At 46.4% G+C, this 26,705-nt stretch overlaps 3 protein-coding genes across 6 annotated transcripts; 1 reads left to right on the top strand and 2 right to left on the bottom strand.

Moving 5' to 3' along the window:
• Positions 1 to 595: 595 nt before the first annotated feature.
• Positions 596 to 2,146, top strand: KCNA10 (potassium voltage-gated channel subfamily A member 10). Its single transcript, XM_009479269.2, has one exon. The coding sequence runs from the start codon at positions 596 to 598 to the stop codon at positions 2,144 to 2,146; it is 1,551 nt and encodes a 516-aa protein (XP_009477544.1).
• A 6,346-nt stretch (positions 2,147 to 8,492) lies between these two features.
• Positions 8,493 to 25,437, bottom strand: RBBP5 (RB binding protein 5, histone lysine methyltransferase complex subunit). 4 transcript variants are annotated; one of them, XR_012831695.1, is made up of 15 exons: positions 25,410 to 25,437; positions 25,256 to 25,281; positions 24,959 to 25,131; positions 24,067 to 24,207; positions 23,401 to 23,563; positions 22,832 to 22,941; positions 22,531 to 22,650; positions 22,091 to 22,244; positions 21,915 to 21,986; positions 21,216 to 21,333; positions 20,376 to 20,445; positions 20,027 to 20,256; positions 19,558 to 19,752; positions 16,093 to 16,320; positions 8,493 to 8,512 (listed from the first exon to the last, which is right to left on the bottom strand). XR_012831695.1 is itself a non-coding variant. In XM_075722203.1 (14 exons), exons 1-14 carry the CDS (start codon positions 25,426 to 25,428, stop codon positions 16,292 to 16,294), a joined length of 1,620 nt encoding a protein of 539 aa, XP_075578318.1. In that variant the 5' UTR covers positions 25,429 to 25,437; the 3' UTR covers positions 14,113 to 16,291. The 4 variants fall into 4 exon arrangements, 3 of the variants coding, with proteins under 3 accessions (XP_075578318.1, XP_075578319.1, XP_075578320.1); XM_075722203.1 differs by lacking the exon at positions 8,493 to 8,512 and having other exon boundaries at positions 14,113 to 16,320; XM_075722204.1 differs by lacking the exon at positions 8,493 to 8,512 and having other exon boundaries at positions 14,113 to 16,317.
• TMEM81 (transmembrane protein 81) lies at positions 12,054 to 12,973 on the bottom strand. The gene has a single exon (XM_009479271.2). It carries the CDS (start codon positions 12,840 to 12,842, stop codon positions 12,054 to 12,056), a length of 789 nt encoding a protein of 262 aa, XP_009477546.1. The 5' UTR covers positions 12,843 to 12,973.
• Positions 25,438 to 26,705: the final 1,268 nt, after the last annotated feature.

Genomic DNA, 26,705 nt, shown 5'->3' with positions numbered 1-26,705 from the left:
TGTGGCCCCTAGTTTGGGAATTGCTTTCCCAGCACTGGTTGACCCAGCTGCAACTTTGCCCAGGACCTGCTGGGGTTTGACCCAATGCCTCTCCCAGCTGGGGCGAGGGCTGCTGCTAACCAGGACACCCATGCTTAATACCTCCAAATCCTGCTCCAAACTCTGGACCAGCACCTGGAAATGTCTGACATGACGCCTTGCTCTGCAAGGTTGTGATCACTGGGGAAAGGTGGGACACCTGGGTTCACCCTCATCCTCTGCTACTGCCTGACCTTTCATCCTTGGGTGCTGTAAATGGTATTGGGAGGTTTAACGATGATAATGAAGCCATGCCAAAAGGGCTTGCAGGATCCAGAGATGAACGACGAAAAGTATAAGGCTTTTGCCAGTCAATGAAATTAATGTTTGCATTAAAAAAATACAGGGTTTTCTGACCTCAGGTTTGTTTTATTCTTTTCAGTCGAGCCAAGAGCTACATATGCACAATTCAGCTCGCTCTCTCCCTGTCCGTTCACTTGCAGATCCTCATAGCGTGGGAAAGACGCAAGCTGCCGGCATCCGACCCGGGGATTTATGCTGCTAATCTGATTAGTGTATGATGGACGTGTCCAGTTGGAAGGAGATGGAGGTGGCACTAGTCAGTTTTGACAACGCTGATCAGATCGTGGAGGATCCCTGTTATTCAAACGACCTCAGCCCCGCTGGCCAGTCGCGGAAAGGCCATCCCAGCTGCGCCAACCTCCTCTCCAACTTGAGAATCCTCATCAACAGCGAGAATGCCAACAATGAGACCATTTTCTCCAGGTTCTCTGCCGAGTTCAGTGAGCACCTGGTGGGGGAGAGGGTGGGCATGGATGAGGGGGACCAACGGGTCATCATCAACATCGCTGGGCTGAGGTTTGAGACGCGGCTCAAGACCCTCAACCAGTTCCCTGAGACCTTGCTTGGGGATCCAGAGAAGAGGATGCGTTACTTCGACTCCATGAGGAATGAATATTTCTTCGATAGGAACAGGCCCAGTTTTGATGGGATCTTGTACTATTACCAGTCCGGTGGGAAAATACGGCGCCCAGCCAATGTCCCCATCGATGTCTTTGCTGATGAAATCACCTTCTATGAGCTGGGTGATGAAGCCATGGACCAGTTCAGGGAGGATGAAGGGTTCATCAAGGACCCTGAGACCCTCTTACCAACCAATGACTTTCACAGGCAATTCTGGCTGCTCTTCGAGTACCCTGAAAGCTCCAGTGCAGCCAGGGGTGTGGCTTTGGTCTCCGTCCTAGTCATTGTCATCTCTATCATCATCTTCTGCATGGAGACCCTGCCGGAGTTCAGGGAGGAAAGGGAATTTAAGTCCACCCAGGAGCTTTCTAAGAATCTGACAGACACCATGCTGGCCCACAGCACCTTCACGGACCCTTTCTTTGTCATAGAGACAGCCTGCATCATCTGGTTCTCCTTTGAGCTGTTCGTGCGGTTCATCGTGTGCCCCAGCAAGACTGAGTTCTTCAGGAACATTATGAACATTATCGACATTGTGTCCATCATCCCATACTTTGTGACGCTCACCACTGAGCTAATCCAGCAGAGCGAACTCAACGGGCAGCAGAACATGTCCTTGGCCATCCTGCGGATCATCCGGCTGGTCAGGGTCTTCCGCATCTTCAAGCTTTCCCGGCACTCCAAGGGGCTGCAGATCCTGGGGCAGACGCTCAAGGCCAGCATGCGGGAGCTGGGCTTGCTCATTTTCTTCCTCTTCATCGGTGTCATACTCTTCTCCAGCGCCGTCTACTTCGCAGAAGTGGATGAGCCGCAGTCCCATTTCTCCAGCATCCCCGATGGCTTCTGGTGGGCTGTGGTCACGATGACAACGGTTGGCTATGGAGACATGTGTCCCACCACCTTGGGTGGGAAGATCGTGGGGACTCTGTGTGCCATTGCAGGGGTATTGACCATTGCACTGCCCGTCCCTGTCATCGTCTCGAACTTCAACTATTTCTACCACAGGGAGACAGAGAACGAAGAGAAGCAAATTCTGCCCGGGGAGGTAGAGCGAATACTGACCAGCGTGGTGACGGCAAATGGCAGCATGGAGTCACTCAATAAGACCAATGGGGGTTACCCTCGAGACAAGGCCAAAAAATGATGGTCAAGGCCATGATGGGACTAGACACTGTCAGGTGGGATTGGCTGGATAAGGTATAAAACATCTGCACGCTCTGATTTTTTTTTTTTTTTTTAAACCAAATGTGCTGCTGCTTTTTTTTTTTTTTCTAGACATTTTTCAATCTCTGATTTCCTGTGGCTGTTCAAATAAATACCATCTTTCTTATCTCTCTTCCCTGCCCATCAGTCTGTTTTTTATTATTTGATGCTCATCTGCTTGATATTTAGCTTCTCTGTCCATGGCATCAGAACGGAGTTTTCCACATACAGAGATTTCCCCCATTTAAAGAAGGGGAAAAAAGGGCAAAATTACATTAAATGCTTTGCTTGGTGGCATCCAGCTGTCCAGGGATGAAGATGGGTCCCGCTCCCTGCTTTTCTTAATCCATTTTAAATAATTCCTCCCCACCCACCACTCAGGATCTGGGTCTCAACAAATCTCAGATCTGAGACTGAAAAATAAACTGGCAAAAAAAAAAAAAAATTAAAAGTTACAGTTTTAGTTGGATGAGTTCCCTGGTCTGCCTGCCTAAACAATTTGTTTGGCACAGCAGGGTGGGGAGGGATGGATGCGACCAAGCCACTGTGTGGGGGGATTAGGAGGAGAGGGATGGTGACCGGTCACGGTGGCATGGCCACCAAAAACGGTCCGGGGCACAGTGGCTCAGTGCCCACTGGGGTTTCTGATGGAAAACCGAGCTCTGAGAGAGGGAAGGGGATTTCTCCTGCAAAAAATGCTGGACTCAGGGGTTATCTGGTGTGCAAATGTCCTTTGGGGACAAGCCACCGTGACCTTGTAGCTTTTATTGGCCCTTATGTTGCCACAAATGGGGCACAGAGTAATGAGGGCTGACATTTCCCGACAGCTTGGCTTCGCATTGTAAAAAGGCACTTCTGGTTTGCTAAACCCTGCAAATTTCCATTGGCACCTTTGATGGGAGAAACCAGCAACAGCTCATCGAGCCGTTCTCCCTAAAGCCAGCAGGTTTTCTTCCAACAAAAACATTTTGTTCCAGCTTCACTGTTTCACTTAGCTTTTTTTGATGTTTCTGCCTACATTAAAAATCACAGGTTCTCGTGCAGTGTCTACACAGCTGCTTTTATATCCCACATCTGTTATACTTGATGTCTCATCTCCTAAAGGTTCAACATGATCATTACACAATGTGCCAGCATCTCTGGTTTGCAATTTCATTCCGAAAGAAGTCATGAAAGATGGATTTGATTTTTTTTTTTTTTTTTTTTTAAATTCCTGGTTTGATGAAAAATGTGTGTGCTGGGATTTTCCCTGTGGCAGAAATCCTGCATCCTGCTAGCTCTGCTGCAGAGCTCGTGCTGGCTTTGGTCTGCGGGGGTGGGGGGGGGTATGTTGGTTTTTGGGCCTTTTTGTGGACTGTCTTTCTGCAGTGAGGTCTTTCGCACCCCAGGGAGCTGAATCTGGGACATGACCAGCACAGCTCCTTCAGGACAGTGTTTCCCTCTGGGCCAAATCCCCCTTTTTGCCTGGTCTCCCTGGCGTCTTCCCATCTCTCCACCATCCTCTTCCTCACCCCATCACTTGCAATCCCCAGACCATCATCCTGGACAGGAGGAGGAGCTGTGAGAGCTACTTAATCTCTTGCCCACCGTGTTCACATTCTCATCAGCTGTGGGGATGGCTGGAGGAGGCACAGCTGGAGCACAGCAGCCCAAGACATCCCCAGCTCCTCTCCATTCACCCCTCAAGTCCCTCCAGCAGCTCTGCCACATCACTCTTTTTATTTCATAGCAGGGTCCTTCTCCTTTTCCTCTAGAAAATTTGAACTTTTTACATTCTTTTATTTTTTTTTTTTTTAGTGCTCCCCTCCCCAAACTTCACTCCCAGCCTGTCAAACCTGAAGCACTTTTGGTGCTTATTCCTTGGGAAGTCACCACAAGAAACCCTGATGTAAAGGTTTGGGTTGGGAAAAATTCAGCCTGATCAGCTACGAGCACAGCTTCACTGCTCCAGCTCCCTTAGCAAACAGGGACCGAAATGGTGCTGGGATGGATGGATGGACTGATGAACAACCTGATTCTTATTAACTTGTAAACTTTATTCTCAAATAAAAGACTAGATGCTTCAAAGTCTGGCATGCAGAAAATATTGTTTATTTGGACCCAACTTTTCGTTCTTGGCTTTGTGCTGCTCCAAGGGAGCTGGTACCCAGCTGGGAAGCATGTGTGGGTTGAGACACGGGGCATTATAGACCTGAAAGCTTCAGCTCTGTGAGCTGAGGACAAAATCTGCCGGGCTTTCCCCAGCACTTTGGCTTACACCGCCTGCTGCAGGAGGCCAGGTCCAAGGGGGATCCCTGATTTATGCTACAAGGCATTAAACCTCTCCAGACACAACAGCTTATTTCTGCCTTATCCTAAAGTGAAGAGGAGGAAAAACCAGGCTATGACTACCCAATGTCAACACTCAGCTGGTGCTTGATAAAAACCTGCCAGAAAACCCATTCTCCCATACAATTTGCAGCTTAGTACCTTCCCAAATACAGGCCCAAAGCTCAAAGCTCGACAAAATCCAAAAAAGGCCCTTATTAACTGTACTATTCTTGAGTCAAGCGTTAATGAGCCAATCTGTCATGTCCTCTACCATGCAGGCTGAATTCCCACTTGAAATTTTGTACTGCCACTGAAAAAGCTAAAAAGAAGACAAAAAAAAAAAAAACCACCCCAAAAACCCACCACAACACACCTCTTTGCTTTATCAGAAAGATGTCCTGGCTGCTTTTTATCCCTGGACCAAGTCAGAACTTGTGGCTATGTGAGAAATATTTGTCAATATAGAAGCATCTCCCTCCTCCTTTGAGCTGAAATTTCCCTGGAGCATCCATTTTCCACCAGGCAGACATTTCTGTGTTCCCCCTTGTCCTATCGCTAACTACTTGGGAGAAGAGACCAACACCCACCTCCCTGCCCCCTCCTGTCAGGAGCTGCAGAGCGATCAGGTCTCCCCTCAGCCTCCTCTTCTCCAGGCTGAACACCCCCAGCTCCCTCAGCCGCTCCCCACCAGCCCTGTGCTCCACACCCTTCCCCAGCTCCGCTGCCCTTCTCTAGACATGCTCCAGCACCTCAAGGTCTTTCTTGCATTGAGGGGCCCAAAACTGGACACAGCATTCCAGGTGCGGCCTCACCAGCGCCGAGTACAGGGGAACAATCACCTCCCTGCTCCTGCTGGCCACACTATTCCTTCCAACAGCATTTGGGCTGTTGGTCCTGCCCGGGACAAGGACACAGCTTCCCTTTCCTGTCCCACTCACCAGGAGCGCAGCTCCAGCTCCTGGGTGCTCCCTTGGGTCTTGTCCCTCCTGGGGCAGGGGCTGGCCCATGGGTTGCCGATCCTCAGAGCCATGGTTCCCACTGCATAGGGTTCATTTCTTGTTGCTCACAACAATGAGAAAATTCCTGTGATGGAGCTGAGGTAAAGCCCCGTCTGCCCAAAATCCAGGCTTGGGTTGCTCTTGGGGACAAGGGATTCCCACATGCTGGGGCTCAGTGACCCAGGGCTGTGTGAGCTCAGGGAGCTGGGGGGGATAAATCGCATTTCCACCATCCCACATCGTACGCTCCTTTCTAGTCAGCGCAAAGAGAGGGCAACTTTTGCACAGTGAGAGGAGAGAAAGATTCATTTCCAAACCCGTTTGCCTGGATCTCTCCCTCTGCATCCCTGTTGCAATCAGGTAAGCAATCTCCGAGGCCCATCAGTGATAGAACCTCACTTACCAATCAATAATGCAAATAGCCCCTTAGCCCTCAGCACAGTAGCAATGAAGCAGCAGCAGGGACTCTCGGCTCTCTCTCCCAGCTGCCTGCTGAGCACTTTCACTGCAGCTGCTCAGGAGGAAAGAGGCAGACTCCATTTTTAATAGGATTTTATAAGGATGGAGGCAATTTCCTTTTCAAAAATGGGAACCGCTACTTTAAAGGAATGAAACAAAATTAGAGAAGGAACCGTCCTGACCATTGCAAGGGAAAATGCTCATAAAATAAATATATTAGGTTTTGGTGGGGTTTTTGCACAGTAGTAAAGACTATAACTGAGGACTAGCTGGTGTTTCCAGGCTCTTGGTGACCATCTCATAGCATAGACTGGTTCAATATTGGGAAAAGGGCACTTAATTGAGATTCTTTAAGGGGAAACAACTAAGTGTAACTGGATTGTTCTAAACTATGGAAACTGAAATAAGACATCAGCTCTACACATACACAGCTATGGATGCGCTTCTGTAAAAGGCTCACGATGGGAAGGCACACACTGGGCGAGAGCCATCTCCTGCCCTGCTCTCTTGGGTAGGGCAAGGGAAATCTCCAGCCGAGCCACAGCCTCCTTGGGGAGCCACTGCCCTGAGATGGTTTTGGGCTATCGGACACCATGTAGGGGACACAGGGGCAAACCTTGAGCCCAGGGTTGGGGAGCTACTGGGTGAGCCACTGGTGGGACATGACTGTGGGTCTGCAGGGATTTGCTCCGAGACAGGCTCTGTCTGGGATGGCGAGTTCATCCTCCCTGGATGGAAATTTGGGTTTTCCAGAATCACTCACTTGATGTAGCCCCAATAAAAGAGCCAATCTCGACTTCCTAGGACCTGCCCTCAGACGCTGCAGGCTATGACCGCAGCTCCCAAAGGCCTCAGTCAAGACTGTGTTGACCAAACGCTCCTCAGCCACCATGAAGCAGCAAGTGTATGACAGCTCCTGCCTAATTACTAAATAAATGTGCAGCCACCAACTCTGAACCATCAATGCTTTATTTGTGTGTGAGCGAGAGATTCCTTGGGGATCTCTTGCTACGCCAAAAAGCATAGTTGTGGTCTCACTGCATGATGAAACCACAGCACCGCTGGCCTTGTGGTGGATCTGAATAGCCTTGGCCAGTCCAATGCGGTTGTTGGCCCGGTCAAAGATGCTGTAGTACACCCTGATGAAGATGTCTCCCAAGATCCAGAGGGCCCCAGAGGTGTTCTGGAAACTGCTGATGCAAGATCCTTGGTCATTCTGCATTTGAGCAAGAAAAGGCAAATGGGGGAAATGTGGGCTAGTATCTTTTCTTGCATTGCCCTGGAGGCCCATGGCCATCCATCCCCTGTCTTCCATGGGAATGGGAGAAGCCAAGGTGACCAGAGCCATTGGAGAATGTAGAAGGACCTTGAGAGAGGCTCCTGAAACCAGGACCGCCTCGTTCCCCCTTACCTGCTCAATGTAAGCCATGGCAGACACAGGATACTGAACCCCAACGATGACAAAGATGACATCAGGCATGGCAGAAATGGAGCTGCAGTTCACGTTGTGCTGTAGAGAGCAAAGGAAAGAGGCTCTTAGGTGGGAAACAACATGTTCACAGGGCAAGGAGTGAAGTGGTTTGATTTCACCAGTACAAACTAGAGTCTAGGAGTGTCTCGTGGTGATCCCTATTAGAGGTACCAGAGGAGCAGGGCTGGTTTGCCCTGAGCAAAGATGTGGTTTCCCTGTGCGTGGAAGCAGGCTTGGTGCCGGGCACGGCAGTGCCAGGCTGCCTCCAGGGCAAGCAGAGCAAGCCATGGGGGGTGCTCTCACCTCTCCGTACATGTCCTGTCTAGCCCCAACCGTGCTCTGGATGATACTAATGCCGGAGGGTGGCCCAGCAACAAGGGAAGTGCTGGTGTCAATGATGGCTTGGCAGCCACCACTGCATGCAATCTCCCGGCTGTTCACGATGATGCTGGGGGCACAAACAAAGCACGGGGCCATTTAATAACCAGCTGGATCTTAGTGATGTTTTCTAACCTCTTTTATAAGAGTTAAAACTGGATAACCCAAAGTGTCGCCCTTGAGCCTTTTGCTTCTTGGAGTTTGCAATGCCAGCTGGTATCACAGCCCCTATTGCACACGTGGGCACTGAAGCACTGAACACAACCCAGCAGTTGGGACTCAACTGAGCGCAACAAAGTAGTTTTTAGACCATAATTTTGCTCTGCTTATCACCAGAGACATCCCCAAGAGCACAGGTTTTGTGCAGAGAAGAAACAGGCTGTGTCCCAGGCACAAAGCATCCCAATTTTGGGTGGCAATTACCAAAGTACTATGGATTTTGGCCCCCTTAACCTTCTGCATCCCACAGCCATGGGGTGTTAGATGCCAGTGGAAAGCCTCTGATGTTGATGGGTCCAAGGTGTCTTTAGAAATGATGGTTAGAAATGAATATAGACCAGCAGAGCTGTTTTCTTACCTGTCCATGGAGATCTGCCAGTAACCTTCGTAAGTGACGGAGACCCAGTTGATGGAGCTGGTGAAATAAGACTCATCGATTCCTCCGAAGATGACCACACTCCCTGTTGTCTCGCTGGTTGATGCAGAAAAGAAAAACAGTGGAGGGTTTGCCATGTGGTTTCAGTGCAGGTAGCTTAAAACCGCAGGGCTGTGTGTCCTGCAGGGTGAGATGCTGCTTGTGGCGCCATGGCCTTATCCGCTCCACTCCTCGTTATAGAGCATCAGCGAGGCAGTGGTACAACAGCAGTGTGTGCCAGGTCCTTTGCACCCAGAAAAAGGGAAAAAGGGAGCCATGGTGGAAGCACATGGCTGGAAACCAGAGGTTTCCCCACAAGCCATAAGCTCCCCAGTGAGTCTGGTGGCCCCTTGCTATGAGCCCTGCAGCCTTTGCATGTCATGACACAGAGACAACAGCCAGATGGCAGCAGTGACAGCGGAGAAGCTGGAGCCACCAGCAAATGCAATGATCTGCATGAGATGCATCTGCTACCTTCCCCAGCCCTTGAGACCCGCACGGCTTACTGGCACAGACAGACCAAAAAGAATCACAGAATCATAGAATCGTTTAGGTTGGAAAAGACCTTTAAGATCATCCAGTCCAACCATTAGCCTAACACTACCAAGTCCACCACTAGACCAGTTAAGGGGAGAGTAATAATTAGTTTCATGTTTCCCGGCTTGGTGGCTGGATTATTTTTTAATGAAAGTAAAATCTAGGAATCACTAAGATTGGAAAGGGCCTCTAAGATCATCAATCCAACCATCAACCCAACCCCACCATGTCCACTAAACCATGTCCCCAAGTGCCACGTCTGCCTGTTTTTTGAACACCTCCAGGCATGGGGACTCCACCACCTCTCTGGGCAGCCTGTTCCAATGCTTGACTACTCTTTCTGTGAAATTTCTCCTAATATCCAATCTAAACCTCCCCTGATGCAACTTGAGGCCATTTCCTCTCGTCCTCTTGCTAGTTACTTGGGAGAAGAGACCAACACCCACCTCACTACACCCTCCTTTCAGGTAGTTATCTAGTTCCTCAATTTAGATAAGCTTCAGTAGCTAACAGCAATTTAAACAGCTGCCTATGCTTCACTATTCTGTTATTACCTCCTCCTTTCCAAGTGTTAATGCCATTAGCAAATTGACTTCTTCCCTCACACAATCTGTCTGGCTCTAGTATGTACAATACTAATCGCTTCCTAATACTTAGGACCATCAGCAGGCAGCAGAAGTTTGTACCACAAAAAACCCCTCCAGCTGAGAACGGGTAGCACGCAGGGTTTGCATGCAGTCCCCACCATCCTCTCCTCCAGGTGAGGCAGACAAATTGGCCAAGTGTGGGAAAAAGAAGTTTAGGCATCATATTACCAATGCAGAGCAGAAAGAGATACTTTTTTTCTGCAATTCAGCCAGTTATGTTGGGAAGAACAGGGACAGCGACTAAGAAAACATGCAGATTACAGGAAGAGACAGAAAGAAATGTAGGGATGGGGAGGGTATGCTGTTTCAAAGGGTCCTTGCTTCAGCTGCTTTCACTGACCTCCCCTCTTCCCTTTTTGTTCCCTCAGCTCAGACTGCTCTCCCTTCCTTTCCCTCCATCCCCCAGCTCATGTAAACATCAGCCAACATACTTGAGATTGCTGCAAAGCTCAAAAAGCATACAAGGAAAGCGCCATTTCAAACAGCAGCTATGCCAGTAAGAGGCCCAGTCCCATCCTTTCCGATAGCTGGAGCCACACTGTCCATCACAGCCCTCCATCTTAAAATAAGCATTAAAAAAATATATATACTAATGTTTCCTTCTCCGGGCATCTGGCTCCCCTCAGTGGGAAAAAAAAAAAAAAAAAGGGAGGGCACAATAAGAAGATGACGGACCCTTTTGGCTTCCACTCTGACCTCCTCAGCTAAGCAGTAAGAAAATGGATTGCCCTGGACCTTTCATGCAATCACCATCCAGGAGCTTCTGACCCACAGGACCAGGTCACCAGACAGAAGAAGGACATACAGTCTCTTGCTGTCTGTCACAACTGTGTGACAACCCCCCTGTCCCTTCCCAGAGGGTCACCCCAGGCATCAGGAAGGGACAGTGCATCTTCCCAAAAGCATCTTTTGTCACTGCAGAATGGTTCCCTGCAACGTTTCCAAACTTCTGCTGGTTACTGTGCCCATTAAAGCCTTCCCGCAGAAATAGGGAACTCAGCAGAAGTACAAACTGGGAATTCAAGCCTGATGCCAGGCTTGCTGCTCCACTCAAACACAGCTAGACAACCCCAGGCTCTACTGATCACTGTCCTGATATACTTATTACTGACCTGAAAGGTTGGCTCACTACATTTCAGTCTGATTTTTTTATACATCATTCTCTGCAAATAAGGTACTTACTTCTATATCCATTTCTTTCTGTATTAAAGTTCTTTTTTTGTTGTTCTGATAAAAAGAAAAAATAATAGTATGTTTCAATCTTTAATGTTAGAGACCTATCATTATTTTCTCCAGAATTGGGTGTCCTATGCATTCTTCTACTTGAGTTCACAGGAAAAAAAAAAAAAAGGAAACAGACTTAGTAAATATAGTTGTTTACTGTAAAATAAGACACAGAAAGTAGAAAGAGAAGGCACTTAATAGGTCCCTCTGTGGATCCTGCTACCAAGAGGCAAACAATACTCACTAGCAAGTTGCTGTGTGTTTTATACTTATTAATCACCAGGAAAAATGAAAGATTCACAAGCCCACTGAGCTCCCTTTCTCCCCTTTAAAGATTTTAGGAAAGAGCTCAGCTCTAAGCCATGATTAAAAACACCCAGTTATGTTCCTAAGCAGCAGCGCTCAAATTGAAGATTTGCTTGTGCTACCCAATGCTCCCTGCTTCGCTACTCTACACTACAAAGGAAACAGTGCAAGCTCCAAGCTATCACTTGAAGATCCTTTACAGTTTTCTGGGCTCTAGCAGAGGGAGATAAATCTCTCTAGAGGAAGCAGGCAGTGGTGGTCCACCCCTTATCCCCACACTGCCCCACGGCTACTGAGACCAGACCACTTGGATCTGATGGAAAGGACACCAACCAGCCAGGAAACCTGGTTTGTAAGCCCACCTCGAAAGCGTCCTTACTTCTTTGCACCTCTTGCTGGAGAAACACCAGCTACCAAATAGTGATCTGTGTCAGCTCACATCACCACAGAGCTCTGGGCAAAGCAGAAGAAATTTGAGGAAATAAGACAGGAATCAGGATCGCAAGTTATTAGCTAAGTAAAAACCCCAAACATCTAGAGGTAAAATAGAGGCCAGGTAGAGGAGCATGGCAGGGTAGTTAGCAGCGAGCAGTGGGCAGTTTCTTGGCTCAGTGTCCTCTAACTCCTGCCTGGACCATTCCAGACCATCCTTTCACACAACGTGGAGGCAAACTGCCTTGCCCCATCTGGAGATACTGTCTGCACTACTCCATTAAGACTCAAGCTCTGGTGCTCAGTCTTATACTAAGCAGACTCTGAAGCTTAAGAAAATATTTGGTAATAAACTGTGTCAGCCAGAAAAAAAAAAATTACGAACATCGCCATGAAATACTGCATCAAGACTAATAAAGAGACAGAGACAAGAAATTGCATTAAATCTCAGTTCATTTCTCTCCAGCTCTCCTCAAAGTCTTCCGCAAGAAGTAGAGCACCAAGTTCACCAAGACACCCCCTATCACTCCACTTCCAACTCCTACCAAGCCTTCATAAAACAATTCTCCTTGCCAAAAGTGCTGCAGCTCTTGCACTTCTTCATGGGTGCTGTTTTTTGTGTTTCCTTCCTCCTCGTTTGCTGCTAACTTCTGTTCCCAGGTCAAGGATTTTTGAAAGTTTAGATCCACTAAGTCACTTTTGATCACTCTGACCCCAAAGTAGACCCTCTTGATGACTTTGAATATCTTCAACATCTGCACATCACATCGGTAAGTCCCTGCATCAGACTCCCTGATAGGGGAAAATCTGACGACAGGATTGGGATTTTTGAAAGGTCTGAACAGTGTATCCTTTGTGGTGACAAGGCCTTGGGCAAGCCTCCACGTATAGCCATATGTTTGGTTACCAAAGCCGACTGTGTCCGAGGTCAGGCAGCTGAACTGGAAGGGTTTGCCCACCGGGACGGTGAAGTGGAGTAAGCCACAAACCCAGTTGGTCAGGCAGCCAGACCTGCGCACGGTACAATTCCTCCTCTCTCCGGTGGGAGTGATCTCGCACATCTCCTCCAGTTTGAAGCCCAGCCCACAGGTGACGCTGCAGGATGTGGCGTTGACTGCAACTTTCGCTACAGCTGACTTCAGCTCTGCTGGGATGGTAACTTTTCCAAAGGAAACTACCAACCGTACATAGAAAGCACAAAGTAATATCCCAAGGATGTGGCTGTTCCCCAAGGACTTCATATTGGGCTTATCAAATCAGACATGCAGCTTTCTAAAGCCGTGCAAATTCAGTAGTCAAAAAAACCCAAACCCACAAATCATTCTTTGTAAACCTTCAAACTAAGTATTTCTGAAATCGCATCATCTTCAAGACACAATCCTTCTGTTAGGAAAAATCCTCCAACAAGACAGGCTTGAAGTACAACACTGCTAAAGAAGATGCAACATGTTACTATGTCGGTCAGAGTGTGAATCATGAATTCCAGTTCTTGTAACACAGCAACAGAATGTTTTAATCCACTACATTCCCGCAATTGGGATCTATTTGAACATTTTAAAAAAGATGAAGTCCTCCCTTCTCTGTAAGATTTTACATACTATTTTAGATTTATTTCCACTGTAAAGAAGTACAGTTCCAGTTTAACTTTCCCAACAAACTATAAAGCAATATAAGTAATCATTACTGCAACCCTTAAAATGACGCTGTTGAACAGAAGGAAATCCTAATTCCTTATGCAGCACCTGTACAGTTCATACGCGTATCCCAAAATCTAAAGTACTCCCCAAATTACCAAGATCACAAAAACATGATTTCACCCTCTAGACAGACTGACGGCACTGACGAGGGAAGCTGAACAGTATTTTATCACTGATGATATCCATCTCTACGCAGGGCTGAGCGAAGTCACGTCTCCATGAGCCCGTGTTCCCCGGGAGCGGTGCCGATGTCACAGTCCGGCTGCCTGGGTCAGAACGTGGCCCCAGACCTTCTGAGGGGGAACAAGGAACTCCCTTAACTCCGAAGCCAAAGCGAGTCCTCTGAGATGAGGACTCAGCGTTAAAAGCATCATATTAGGCTCTTGACATCTAATGTCAGACTCAGAAGGGATTCGACAGCACTGGCCTCACGGCATCACTTGGAGGAGCTGCGACCCTGAGCCCCGTGCTCTGCGTCGCATACAGCCACCGCCTCTGAAGAGCAACCCGAGCCAAAAATCTCCGTGTTCAGTCGATGCATCTGTAGAACAGAAACCACTCGTACACCCAGAATAATTCACTTAGTGCTCAAGCATCCCAAAAGAATAATGCACTACTAAAAAAGTTCCTCATGAAAAAAAAAAATCAAAGTTACTTATTATTGATGGCATGACTGAACCGTGGTCAAGCCAGTTCAATTATCAGTGTCTCCTCACCAGCAGCTGAATCATGGATTGCAGAAAGGATTTGGACTGCCATGTTTTTCAACAGCTCTGCTTAATGAATATCCATATTTCTACCTAACAATCCTTAATTTATTAAAATGAAGACTTCTGAAGATCTAGCATATGCAATTTTCCACATTCAACTTCCCTGGAGGTGCACTCTACACCAGCACGCTTTGTGTTCAGCTCCCCTTTCGCACGTCTGTCTCGGAGTGCTGAGGCTGGGCTTCAGGATACAGGGGTTTTATTAGACTACAGATTTACTCCTGCCTCTTGAAAAGAGATCATCAACAAAACGCCACACTAAAAAAACCAACCAAACACCACCACACCAGCTGTGGTGAAGGCACAGTATGTTGGTGTTTGCAGCAGAGCTGTATCGTAGGATTCCTAAACATTGTCACGATATAAGCAATCACGGAAGTATGGAAAAGCCAAAACTTACCCATTGACTTTAGGAAATAAAACATACCTCTTTATTTACAAACACAAAAACTAACATCACTGCTATATACTACCATCAAGCCAGTATCTGACAAATATTGTACAAAACTACAGATACCAAAAAAATAAAATAAAAGACAGAAGAAAATAAACCAAGGACATATACACTGTACAGAGAAGTTTTAACAGAAATGAAGGCTGGAGTCTGTGGCAAATAATATGCTTTAAAACAATCTGGAGAACCATTGCCTGTGCATCTTTTAAAGCTTGCGGGGTCAGCCACACCACATACCGGTGGATTTGACATAACAGTGTTCCAGCAAAGATGCGAGTCATCCTACAAGCAGAAAGAACAAAGAAAACTAATACTGTACGCATGGGAATGAATTTCATTAAATGAAGCAGGCCACTGTACCAAAGCCAGAAATGAAAATACCAGTTTTAAAAAACCTTGATGTAAAATGTCTCCTATCTTCCCATGCTTATATCTCATGCAACTACTGCATACTTCCAACTGCAAATTAATAAATCTCTTTATGACTCTTCTTCTTGGTTTTTAATGTCTGCAGGATACTTTGAAAATTTAAATATGCAGTGATAATCTCAATAATTACACCTGGGGAAAAAACTGAAAGTAATTGCATAGGGACTATAAAAGTCTACAAAACAAGGAACAAGGGGCATTAGGAATGAAAACTTTCTTTTAACAGGTGGTTGGTCTAGTACAGAGAGATGCCAGCTTGTAGGTATTGGATAAAGCATCTCTTCCCATTCCCACAAGGAAAATATTACAACTGTCTTTAAGGAATAAAAAGTTAAAGCATAGCTGGGAATGAGCTGTTAGCATTCATCTTTCTTCCATTCTCGATCCAGAAGTGGGAAAAACAAACCCTGAAAAACTACTGTTTCAGTTTGGAGAAATACTGGTTCTGTTTTTTCTCTAACTGCCAGTACCTACCGGCTAAGGAGGAAACCAATTGTTTCTGGTAGGGCACCTCACAGGAGAGAGACAGAATAAAAATACTTGCAAGGACAGAAAGAAACTGCCAACACAGCTTTTCATCACAGGCTAGAAAAAAGCATAAACCGAGTATTTTATCTAGAGCTACTTTCACTTGTTCCTTTTCCCATAAGCAGAGTCATTCTTCATGTCTAAAAAATTCACAATATGAAGATTCATTCTTTGCAGACTTCAGAGGGCGTCTTGATTCTTCACGTTAGATCTCTATCCGCTTGAGATGAAACCAAAGCGGACACATAATCGGCAGCGGTGTTTCACTAAGCACGTCAGCACAGAAGACATCATGCTGAGCTAACGGAAAAGCTGACAAGGTAATGCAGCTGGCATAGAAGGACTTACAAGTCACTGAAGGGAAAATTAACAGCAAAGAAAGGGAAGTTTGCAGGATACACAGTCACACGGCATCGGGAATAAAAATACACACTTTGGGTATTCTTCAATCCAGGAACAACCAAAAAAAATATTTAAAAGACAATGGCTGATAAGCTGTGGAGTGGCAGAGTGTTGGGTACCAGCTCACTTTAGAAACAGTTACGTGTGTCAACACAAAGGCAGTCCAGTTAGTCTCTTTGCAAATCGCATGACCTGAGAGTCAGCATCTTACACTGTTCGATGAAGAGGCAGTTAAGGAGGAATGAAGGCCGTTTCCTCTTCCATATTCATTTCTTACAAAAGTCACTCCCTGAATCCACGAACAATCAGTCCGCTGTATTAGTCAGTCCACTCTGACTGAGCATTTAATCTATTTTCCACATTATGGTGCCAATATAGGAAAGAATACAGGAAGATAGAGAAGAGCGTCTTCATAACAATTCTGAGATTGCACCACCTGCTAAAGAGATCAAAGACAGGTGAAAAATAAGTAATCAGACTCAAACAGATGTTACCAGAAATGAGAGACCACCAAATATGGTAGCATTTCCAGAAAAAAAAAAAAAAAAAAGAAAGAGAGAACAAGATTTCCTAGATAAAGACATTCTTTTCAGAACAAGATATAATCAGCAAGATACCTCCTATGACAAATTAAGATCTCCATTATTTCTGCATTTGTATTTGAGATCACATGCACAGGCATGGACCAGGTGGCTACAGAACTCTGACCTTTTACTCCACAAAGTTGCAAGCAAACTTACCTGGTGTAAAATTTTTTGATTCATCAATCCCAAAAATCTCAGAGCAAAACACAACTGAAAACAACAAGTTCCAACGAAGTTTGGGCTAAACCAGATTGCCGTAAGATTTTATTCTAAAACTATAAAATGGATCAAGCTTCTCAGTTTGTTTCTATTGAAATCTGATTTTGACATAGCAGCTTTAAGAATAAGATGTTTACTGCCAGCCTGCACAGCACAGCAACACAGACGCACTTGCAGCAGGCTCCAAGTCCCAGCCATGCAGCTTGCAGAAAGACACTGTATTATCGCACGTCAGCAAACAGTTTCCAGACGAGAAATGCTTGTTGTGTGACTGTTTTAGCAGCTGATTAGTTACTTCAGAAAGCAACAGCACAAGGAACTAGCAGAATTAACAGTTTCATGCACGAGAGACAGAAAAGGCAGTCCGGTTCCAGGATCCCAGGCAGGTGGCCATTTGAATTTAGAAGTGTGTATTTGCACGTGGTGGAACACCAACAACCACAAGAAAAAAACCTGGCTGCCCAAACTAGGAATTGTAAGTGCAAGCCATAAAGAGAATAAAGGAAGACAGACAAGAACTTCATGGACTAGAAGACTACTGTGAGTTTGGAAAGATCCAAGTGACAGTTTCTTTCAGTGGACAATCTGTTCTTCTCTTAACATGACTCGTACAGACACTTCCAACACTGACTGCTGAGATCTGCTGCACAGATCTATTAGATCCTCTTAAGTCAACAGTACTGTAGAAGGGAGCATAATAACAGGTCCTAATGAGAGACAGAAGTCCATTATAGCAATATAAATTATTTGCCTATAGCTCAATCCAGCTAAAGAACATCACCATGGAAAAGTATCTTAAAGTGCTTACAGGCGACAAAGACTAGAAGTAAATTTTAGAAAGCTCTACCATCTCCAATAGGTGCGTAAAGTAAGTAGGGAATGCGAGTCTAAACCCATTTGTTCGTAAGAAAAGAAAATTTCCATTTTACAGTGCCCAAAAACCAAAGCTAACTCTTCTGGCATGGGTATAGACATCCCAAGCTCAGCAGCAGTAGCCAGTAAAATTCCACTGTTGTCTTTTATAGTAAGTCAGACTACAACAACTACATGGGAGCATTACAAACGAAACCACACAAAAATCCTCCCAAATATGGCTTTGCAAGGACGTGTGAAAAAACAAAACAAGGAAGGAGTCTGTCTAGAATGTTGCTTCATTTGAAATGTGTTAGAGGAAATGGGAGTATTGTTTTTCCAGCTCTCAAAACAGACCGATGCAATAGCGATCTCAAGCTGCAAGAAGAAAGTACGCTGAGATCCGTCTACAAATGTAGATCATTCCAGTGCACGATCCTTTCTCATTTACATACTTTTGCATGTGGTCATGTTAATTAGTGGTGTGATAAAAGAAAGCAATCAACAGGCCTGCTGATGAAACTAATGGTTTTACTCATTTGGTCTTCAAACCAGTCTTGTCCATCCAGCACGGCCCAACAGAGCGATCAGGATGTGTAACAGATGCCAGCAAAAACAGCTGAGGATCCACACAATCCAGACAATTCCTTACCATCATACTTTAAAACACATTGGATGCCCCCTAATGACTTGAGAAGTCAAAAGAGAATCACCCTGTCCAGTAAATCTGACACTAGAAGCTACTCAGTACCTCCCAGGTACAAACAAGGGCTGAGGATATTCTCGGTTATCTGTTTAACTTCTGGATTTTGCAGTGTGCAGTGTGAAAGGATTAAATGGAAGCCCAGAAAGCATCCACCACATTTTTCCATGTATAGACTAAGTTTCTTTTATCACATTCCCTTTTTCTGCAAATAGCAATTATCAGTAGTAGTACAAGCAACATAACAGGAGCTGAGCAGGAAGGACAATGAGCAAGGTGGGCAGCATAGGACCAGCAGTGAGGGAAGGAAGGGGGGGAAAAATAAAATCACTTCTGTACAGTCTAAAATCCACAGCAGCAGCTGCTGAGTTCAAGGAAATGCAAAATTTGGTATATCAATTACACTGTGGTTTTGAAACTGTTTATATATCAACCCTGAGTCCTTCATTACAATCTAAAAAAAATGCGAGTCCACATCACTTAATCCAAACATGTGCTTTCTTTACTACACTTGAATGAACTTTTCCCAAATCAGAAGCGGAAGTAGCAAATGAGACACATGGGAAACACTTAGCCTCTCTGAGACTAAGTCTGAGCCCCAACAAAGGTGACTGCAACAGTCCTGGTTTAGTACACAACCAACCAACCTACCTACCAAAAAAAAAAAAAAAAAAAAAAAAAAGAGTCCACCAAAAATCTATCCTCATTTACAGCAACTGTACTTTCTGGAATTTAAGGCTGCTGTACAGCTAGGAATAGAAAATTCAGCTCCTGAATTCTCGGGGTTTGTTTATCAAATGTTTTTGATTATTAATTTGATATCAAATTATCAAATTAATGCTCCATGTCCTAGTTCTGCTTACAGAACTTTTCTGTTCTTCATCACTCTGCCTAGTATTGATGGCACAAAATGTCAATTTAAGCTTCAGAATCCTTCACTATTTACATTTTTCCCCCCTCAGAATCGACCCAGTAAAACCAAACATTATTACTGTTTATGTAAGAGTTGATAGAAGTTATCGAGAGGATTAAAGTCACAGAAAGATTTTTTTTTGCTTTTGAAATAGGGCTCAGTCTCTATTAAAAACCCTACATGCTCTTTATATGCAACAACACAGGCAGAGATACCGATTTTATTAAAAATACTGAAAGCACTTCCACTTAAAATGTAAAATTTTGCCTATCCTTGACAGCAGGTAAACGTTTAGTGAGCAAGTGCCATCTGGGAAGATAAAATGCTATGACTATATTAAGTCAGGGTCTGTACAAAGCAAGGCCACCAAGCAAGCCAACGACGCTCACGCTGGGTTCTCCTTACCTGTCAAAGGCTGTCCCAGCTCCGCCTGCACTTTACCCTTCGCTGCTCCTTCCAGAGGTAAAGCACCTCTGTCCCCTTTGTAGAGTTTCGGTTTAAATGGAGAATCTTTGTCTTTACCTTTTGATCCTTTAGGCCTGCCTGCTTGCTTCTTCTTGGATTTACCATCTCCCTTCACACCCAGCAGCGGATGGACTTCTGCGGAGAGACAGCGTGTTACCAAAGGGAGTTAATCTCCTGGCATGCTTCTATCAGCACATGCCATCATGACAGATCACAATTTCAGGATGCCTTTACTCATTCCCAGCTTGCAAAATGCCAGCAAAATTTGCAGAGCTGGTGACCATTAATAACTGCTGTAAGAAGTGACTTTACAGGGAGGAGAAAATTAAGGAGTGACCTTCTGAACTTCTGGTCGTCAGACCACCTCAGATGCAGAACAGGCAATAACACAATGGCAGCTTCTACGCACCATCATTAGGTACTCCTTGTAGTTCAATGTTGGTGGTTTTGGGCTTCTTCTTTGGTGCCTGAGGTCCATCAGAGGAGGACTGCCTCTTCTTCTCAGAACCTATTCCCTCATCAGTTAAAGAACTCTGAACCGCATCTGGAGGAGGTCCGTAGGGGTTTTCTTCTGGATCTTCAACTTCAGGAGCAATGGGTAAGTAAAGCAGAGCCTTGGAGTCTTCCAGCTCTTCATCGCTGTGAAGGAAAAAAATTTGCTTTCATTTAAAATTAGGGGTTATTAAAACATATTACACAGAGAGTCTTAGTGATACATTTTTGTATTCATACTTCAACCAAAACAACCACTCTTTCACCTGCTACAGAAGGCAGCAATAGGATCCACACTAGTTACATCCACTTCTTCATCTTCTGCAGCATCAGCACCTGAGAGTCAGGCAAAAAAGAAGAATTAAAGACAGCAAGGAAAAGATCAAATGACTTCAAAAAAATGTGCTTAAATGTCTCAGCATGCTAAAGTGAGAATTAAAGCAGAAAACCAACCTAAAGAATTTCCTCTTAAATCCATCAGGTTTTTATTTTGTTTCTGCGTTCTAATACACACCTATTGTTATGAAACACTGATAGTAAAGCTAGATAGAAGATTTTAAGTCTTCTAAATGTTTTGTTCTTTTCACTAAAATAGTCCTTAACCAGATGAAACTTGTTTCAGCGCTTAATTCGCATAAGTCAATCTTACACTTGAATATTAAAAACTGCTAAACAACCATTAATCTAAGTATGGGAAGTGCTGCAAAGCCTGGTAGGGAGAGCTCTGTGCTATGCTGGGAATAATCCTTATTTCTTCCCACAGGTTAACTAGAGCCCTTCACCGTACACAATTTTTTGGCACCACCAAGCGGCCAGGTTGAGGCTGTTGATTCAAATTCAGCCCTGCTGCTGCTGAGAGCAAGCCTGTACAACGCTACACGTCTATTTGCTATTGCTTTTTGCGTAAACATACATTTCTAAAAGAATGTTGCATGTCAATTGGCAGGAATCACACTGATTGCGCTAGTTCATACGTCTTCATTTATTCCACTCCTGTTTTGTCACCACCCATGTACGCTACCGTGACCACTAGTTTTAATTTTTACTATGCTCATGTATTCAGGCTACAAATTATTTGCTACACAGAAAGACAGCTTAGGCAGTACCTGTCTGTTCTGGTTCGCTCTTATCTTCATCTTCAATATCAAACTCTGACTCTCTCTCTTCGTATTCTACATTTTCATCCAGCTCTTTGAAGTCAGGCGCAAAGGCACTCCAGTTTTCCTAAACCACATATTCAAAACAATTTTTACCTTATGCAAAGGAACAGCAGTGATAGTGAGGACTCATGCAATTACAGTCTCATTCTGCATTAAAGTCCCCAAGCCACATGCAAGATCACAAAAATCAAGCCTCATTCGGGTCCACAGTCACGTGGCAAATTAGAAACTGCACAGGTTAGTTCCTACTGAAAATATGACTTCGTAGTAGTCCTTAAATATTGCAATGTATGTCATAATTACCCCTAAAACCAAAGCTGTGTGTTTCATGTTTAGCCACGTAAATTTTGGCTCGCTCACACAGATTTCCTGCACTTACACGACACGTTCAGGACACCATTTCCACATAAAGTGTCCCTGTGACGATACTCAAGGACTTTAATGCAAAGCTTAACTAGTTCAGCAACTGAAGTGCGAGCACCCTCCTCACGTTCAGCAAGACGGCAAACGTATTTCAAGTTAGACAGGTGAACCCAACAGGCTTGTTGAATTAGGGTTTAATAAAGGATTTCAACATGCAGCAATTCAGTCTACTAGTATGGAGACTACTGGGGAATCCTCTTAAGGAAACACTAAAATGCTTACCACTTGATTCTGAGCCCATATTGACACAACACCACTTGAAATAGAAGCTATGATTGGTCGGACAGGATGCCACTAGGTGAAAGAGAAAAGAGGAGGAACTTAATTGGTAAATGGAATTAAGAAAGCTTAGTTTTCAAAATAACAAGAAACTTTGTATTAACAGACAGTTTTCTTACTGCTACATCCAAGAGCAGCTCTCCTCTGGTCCCGTGGAGGATTTTCACCAGGTTTCCAATACTCTTCTCCCAAATGTACAGGGCATGCTGTCGTGCTGAACCTGCCACTATATATTCGCCATCACCAGAGAAACAGCACTTCTTCCACGGTGTCCTGCGTGCAAAAACAACCTTGCAAGTTAAACAATTAAACGACAGCACAACATGGGGGATGGAGGACTGCGGAGTGGGCTTGTTCTTCAGACTGAGATCTTGCATACTCCCACCCACAAATAGTATTTAAACTTCAAGCTGTGGCAGACAGGTTTCATACAAAAGCATCTGTCCACTACACTGAATAAGACACCAAGCTACCCTTCATCCTGAGACTCCCACTAGTGCAGAGCACAAAAACCTCACCTTTTCAAGTCAGGCTGACCAGCCACTCTGCTGCCTCTTACCTGTTCACTAAATCCTGCAGCTTCTGCATTGGTTCAGGCTCCCCATCTCGTCCACAAGTTAGAATTTCACGGCCATCGTACACCCTGATTATCCGGTCAGCTGTGTTTATTAAAAAGCAGCTGTAGGAAGGAGGGCACCGAACATGTATTGCATTAGAAGACTAAGAAAATAGAAATAATTAGAATATGTTCCATGAAAGAACTGGGGGGGGGGGGATTAAGACCTTGTCTGCTCTGTCAATCCACCCTGTAGTTTTCAATTCATCTTGAAAGATACCACCCGACAGAGGAAGTAACTCACCTTCCTTTCCGAGCAAATTCAATCGATTTAATAGCTGTGGTGTTGCTGGTTCCAGTTGTCACTCTGAAGGAAGCAACAAGATCCTGAGTGTCTGTTTTTAAGACCAAGATCTGAAGATCAAGGAGACAGAAGGCAATCAGCGGCTTATTATAACTCATTCCCCTTTTGGTACCTTTCACATCAGCTACTAACCCTGACAACAGAAGCCTCAGCAATCTACACAGGAATAGTTGGGATTCTGCAACTGCAGTTTCTACTACAGTTTCTGCGACAGTTCTGCGACATAAACATTGGTTTATTTACACTGGAAAAGGATCCAACAAATACGGTCAAAGACAACAGCAACACAAAGACGTAACTCAGCCAAAGTATTATAGTCCAGAAATCTTAAAGTGTGATGCTTCATTCAGCAGATCATATCAGCGCAACACCAATTATTCAAGAGATATTCAGGAAGCCTTATCTGCGTATTAAAACAAAGAACGCAACCCCGAAACGTTAAGCATCTTGATAAAGACAGGAATCAACCTAAGCTACTGCATATCCAATGCCGCCTGCTAAAGCCTCACCTTCCCCTTGGCATTGCCCGTATAAATGTATTCTCCTCGCCTGTCAAAGGAGGCCACGACATTGAGATCAGAATCATCATCCACAGGTAGGACAACGTGTTTGGAGTCTGATAGCGTTAGCATCACCGGCGCCGACTTCATGGGACAAACCAAAACTCTGTTTCTGCAAAGCAGAAAGAGGAGTCAGTAGTTTCTTCTCTGGAAAAGAAGTTTCCACATTTAGAAGTAAAAAAAAAAAAAAAATCTCAACTTAAAGCAAGAAATACAGAACACCTCCATATTTTTATTATCTTATTTCATCTTTGTTACTTCAATTGCACCATGACATTAAGCTGGTGTCTGCTTTCATTTCCTTTCTTTTTCTGGAAGCTTCTCCAAGTTTATGCAGTAACTTGTAAACTCAACAAGGCATTTCTATACACATTTCTAAGAATTATTCTCTTGTTGACTCTCCCCCCTTCCTGATATTTTCATAATAAAAAGAGCCACAACAAATCCAGTTAGGGTTCTAATCACAAAAAGAAAATACATGGACAGCATCTGTTAGGTTTAGAAAAATTCACTTTGCAAACTGGAATAAAAGCATGTTAATAACCATTACTTCTGCCAACGCGAGAGCAGTTCTACCAAAATGAGAGCATTCCACCCTTTCTTCACAGGACTTACTGGTCTCGAGGGTGGTACTGAACTTTCAAGATAGGCGAAGGAAATCGAAACCTCTGGTCACAGTCTCCAGAGAGCACATCCCACTGCGACACAATGTTATCGGTCGAAGCGCTCACCAGTTTGTGCCCATCTCGACTCCAGCTACAGTAACGAGAAGCAGTTCAAGTGGAAGTTACTCCTTAGATGCATGAAACATACACCCACAGCTTAAAATTATCAGACTGACTTATCAGGCTCAGATACAAATCTGTTAGCCTGGAAAACAGCCTAACGGTCAAAAACTTAACAGGCATAATGTTTCCAAACTCTCTTAAAGGAAACTATCCTCGGTCAAGCATTGGAACAGGCTGCCCAGAGAGGGGGTGCAGTCCCCACCCCTGGAGAGGTTCAAAAAACGGGCAGAGGTGGCACTTTGGGACATGGTTTAGTGGGCATGGAGGTGTTGGGTTGACGGTTGGACTGATGATCTTAGAGAGCCTTTCCAACCTTAGTGATTCCCAGTTTTACTTTCATTAAAAAATAATCCAGCCCCCAAGCCAGGAAACATGAAATTATATTACTCTCCCCTTAACTGGCCTAGTGGTGGACTTGGTAGCGTTAGGTTAATGGTTGGACTCGATCTTAAAGGTCTTTTGCAACCTAAGTGATTCTATGATCCTAAAACACGAGCAAGCATCCTGCAACGGGCTGGCATTCCAGTAATCAACGTGCCCGGGTGTTAAGGGTTGTCAGGGTATGGGAGCACCTGATGCTCGGCCAACGCAGGCATGGACAAATTCTAATTAAAACCAGACCAGCCTTTCACACCTAGCGCACTGGCTACGAGCTCAGTTACAACTCAACAGCGAATTCGGTCGTTCCGAGGAAGGCAAACCGCCGAGCCCTTCCTCACCATAAGGAGCAGACGGGGTGAATGTGGGCGCTTATGATCTTGGCGATGCCCCTGGTGAGGAAGTCCCAGATGACGATGCGCCCGTCGTTGCAGCCCACGGCGAGCAGCGTGCCCCAGCGATTGAAGGTGCAGGTCAGGGCCATGCTGATGCAGTCCAGCGTGCCATCGGCCTCCTGCGGGGAGAGCCCGGCAAGGGGGCGGTCAGGCCGCCGCCGCCGCCGCCCCGCCCGGCCGCCGAGCCGCTCGCAGCAGCCGGCGGGCCGGGGGGCAGCCCCGCGGGGCGGGGAGGACGTTTACCTCGGGGTAGTTCTGGCCGAAGGACTCTGCAACGAAACGCAAAGACGGCGCTTGAGTGAGGGGCGCCCGCCACCGCCGCCCCCCGCCCGGCCGCGCTCCGCCGCTCCCCGCCTACGCGCGGCCCCCGGCCCGCCCCGGCCGCCCCCGGACCCACCGAGCAGCTCCAGGTTCATCGCGGCCGCCGTCCCGCTCCCTCCGTCCCCGTCGCCGAAGGACCCCGCCGGGGGCCTGCGCTGCGCCGCCCCGGGATTCGCCTGACGGCTCCCCGCCGCCGCTCCCCCGCTCCCCCTCTGGCCCCGCTGCCCACCGGCACCTCCCACCCCACCGGCACCTCCCGGCTCGGCTCGACCCGACCGCGGCGGCCGGGCGCGGCGCGGCTCCCGCTCGGGGCGGCGGCGGGGCGCAGGCAGCGCGGCGGGCAGCCCGGCGCCTGCGCGGGGAGGTTCCGGGCGGGCCCCGGAGGTTCCGGGGGCGGCGGAAGAAGCGGCGGCGGCGGGGGCCGCGCAGAGCAGCTTTATTGTGCGGGAGGGCCGGGCTCACGCTCGCCTGGCTTGCAACACGCGGAGTGCGGGGGGGAGGTTGGTACCGCGCGGGTCGGATACAAAAAAATAACAACAACAATAATAATAATAAAATACAAGGGCTGAGCTCGGTCGCTCCGGTTACCGCACGGCCGCGTACGCGCCCGGTTAGCTGCTTACAGTCTCCTGTAACGCCGTGACGGGCTTCCCCCCCGGCCAAGCCTTTAAGAACATTTTAGTGCTGTTTTATGTTTAAGCCTCGAGGAGGTCTGAAGCAGATAAAGGGCCGCTCTCCCCTGAAAAGGTCAGTTCTGCTTTAGGGAGAAGGAGAAAAGAAAAAAAAAAAAAAAAAAAAAAGAGTTACTTGTGTAACTTAAGCTAAAATCAGGGCCAGGGAGGGCGGGGGGCTGCTCTCCCCTCCCCAAACACCACACCGGGGGCTGCAGGCTCCCATGGGGGGGGGAGAGCCGCCTTCCAGGCAACGCCAGGTCTGCTTCTCAGGCCCAAAGCAAGGCATTTAGTGTAAGTCATAATCCTCTGAATCAAGCTAAGTATCTGGTTCCGCAAGAGACACAGTCGGCATCCTGCAGAATTCTGCTCTGGCAGCGAGACGCAGCAAAAGCAGCACCCGGCTGCCGCAGCCCTCCAGCCCCTTCCTCCCCCCATGGGGTGCGAGCGCGTTTTCTCCCAGCTCATCCCACCGAGCGGAGCGTGAAGGAAAGGCTTGGAACTGGGCTGGGGGGTCTGAAGCGCAGAGCCAGTTCCCAGCACCTCTCGGGCTGCACTTGAACCTTGCAGCAACCTCGGGACTCTTGCAGCAGAGCCACCTCAGCCAGGGCAGCAGGGAAGCCTCACACCTTTGTAAACAAAGCTCCCCCCCCCCCCCCCCAAATCATTTTAGGCCTGATCGCCACTTTCGCCATTGTACA

This window comes from Pelecanus crispus, chromosome 17, assembly GCF_030463565.1.
Source record: "Pelecanus crispus isolate bPelCri1 chromosome 17, bPelCri1.pri, whole genome shotgun sequence".
NCBI lineage: Eukaryota > Metazoa > Chordata > Aves > Pelecaniformes > Pelecanidae > Pelecanus > Pelecanus crispus.
This window is presented reverse-complemented; position numbering and strand designations above follow the sequence as displayed.

Bases quoted from the DNA above. Each gene is read 5' to 3' on its own strand.
- TMEM81 (XM_009479271.2), bottom strand. From the start codon at position 12,842: ATGAAGTCCTTGGGGAACAGCCACATCCTTGGGATATTACTTTGTGCT.
- KCNA10 (XM_009479269.2), top strand. From the start codon at position 596: ATGATGGACGTGTCCAGTTGGAAGGAGATGGAGGTGGCACTAGTCAGT.
- RBBP5 (XM_075722203.1), bottom strand. The intron at 24,208-24,958 runs GTGAGGAAGGGC...TCGTTACTGTAG, and splicing joins CACCCCGTCTGCTCCTTATG to CTGGAGTCGAGATGGGCACA. The intron at 20,257-20,375 runs GTGAAAGAGTGG...TTTCCTTCACAG, and splicing joins ATTGCTGCCTTCTGTAGCAG to CGATGAAGAGCTGGAAGACT.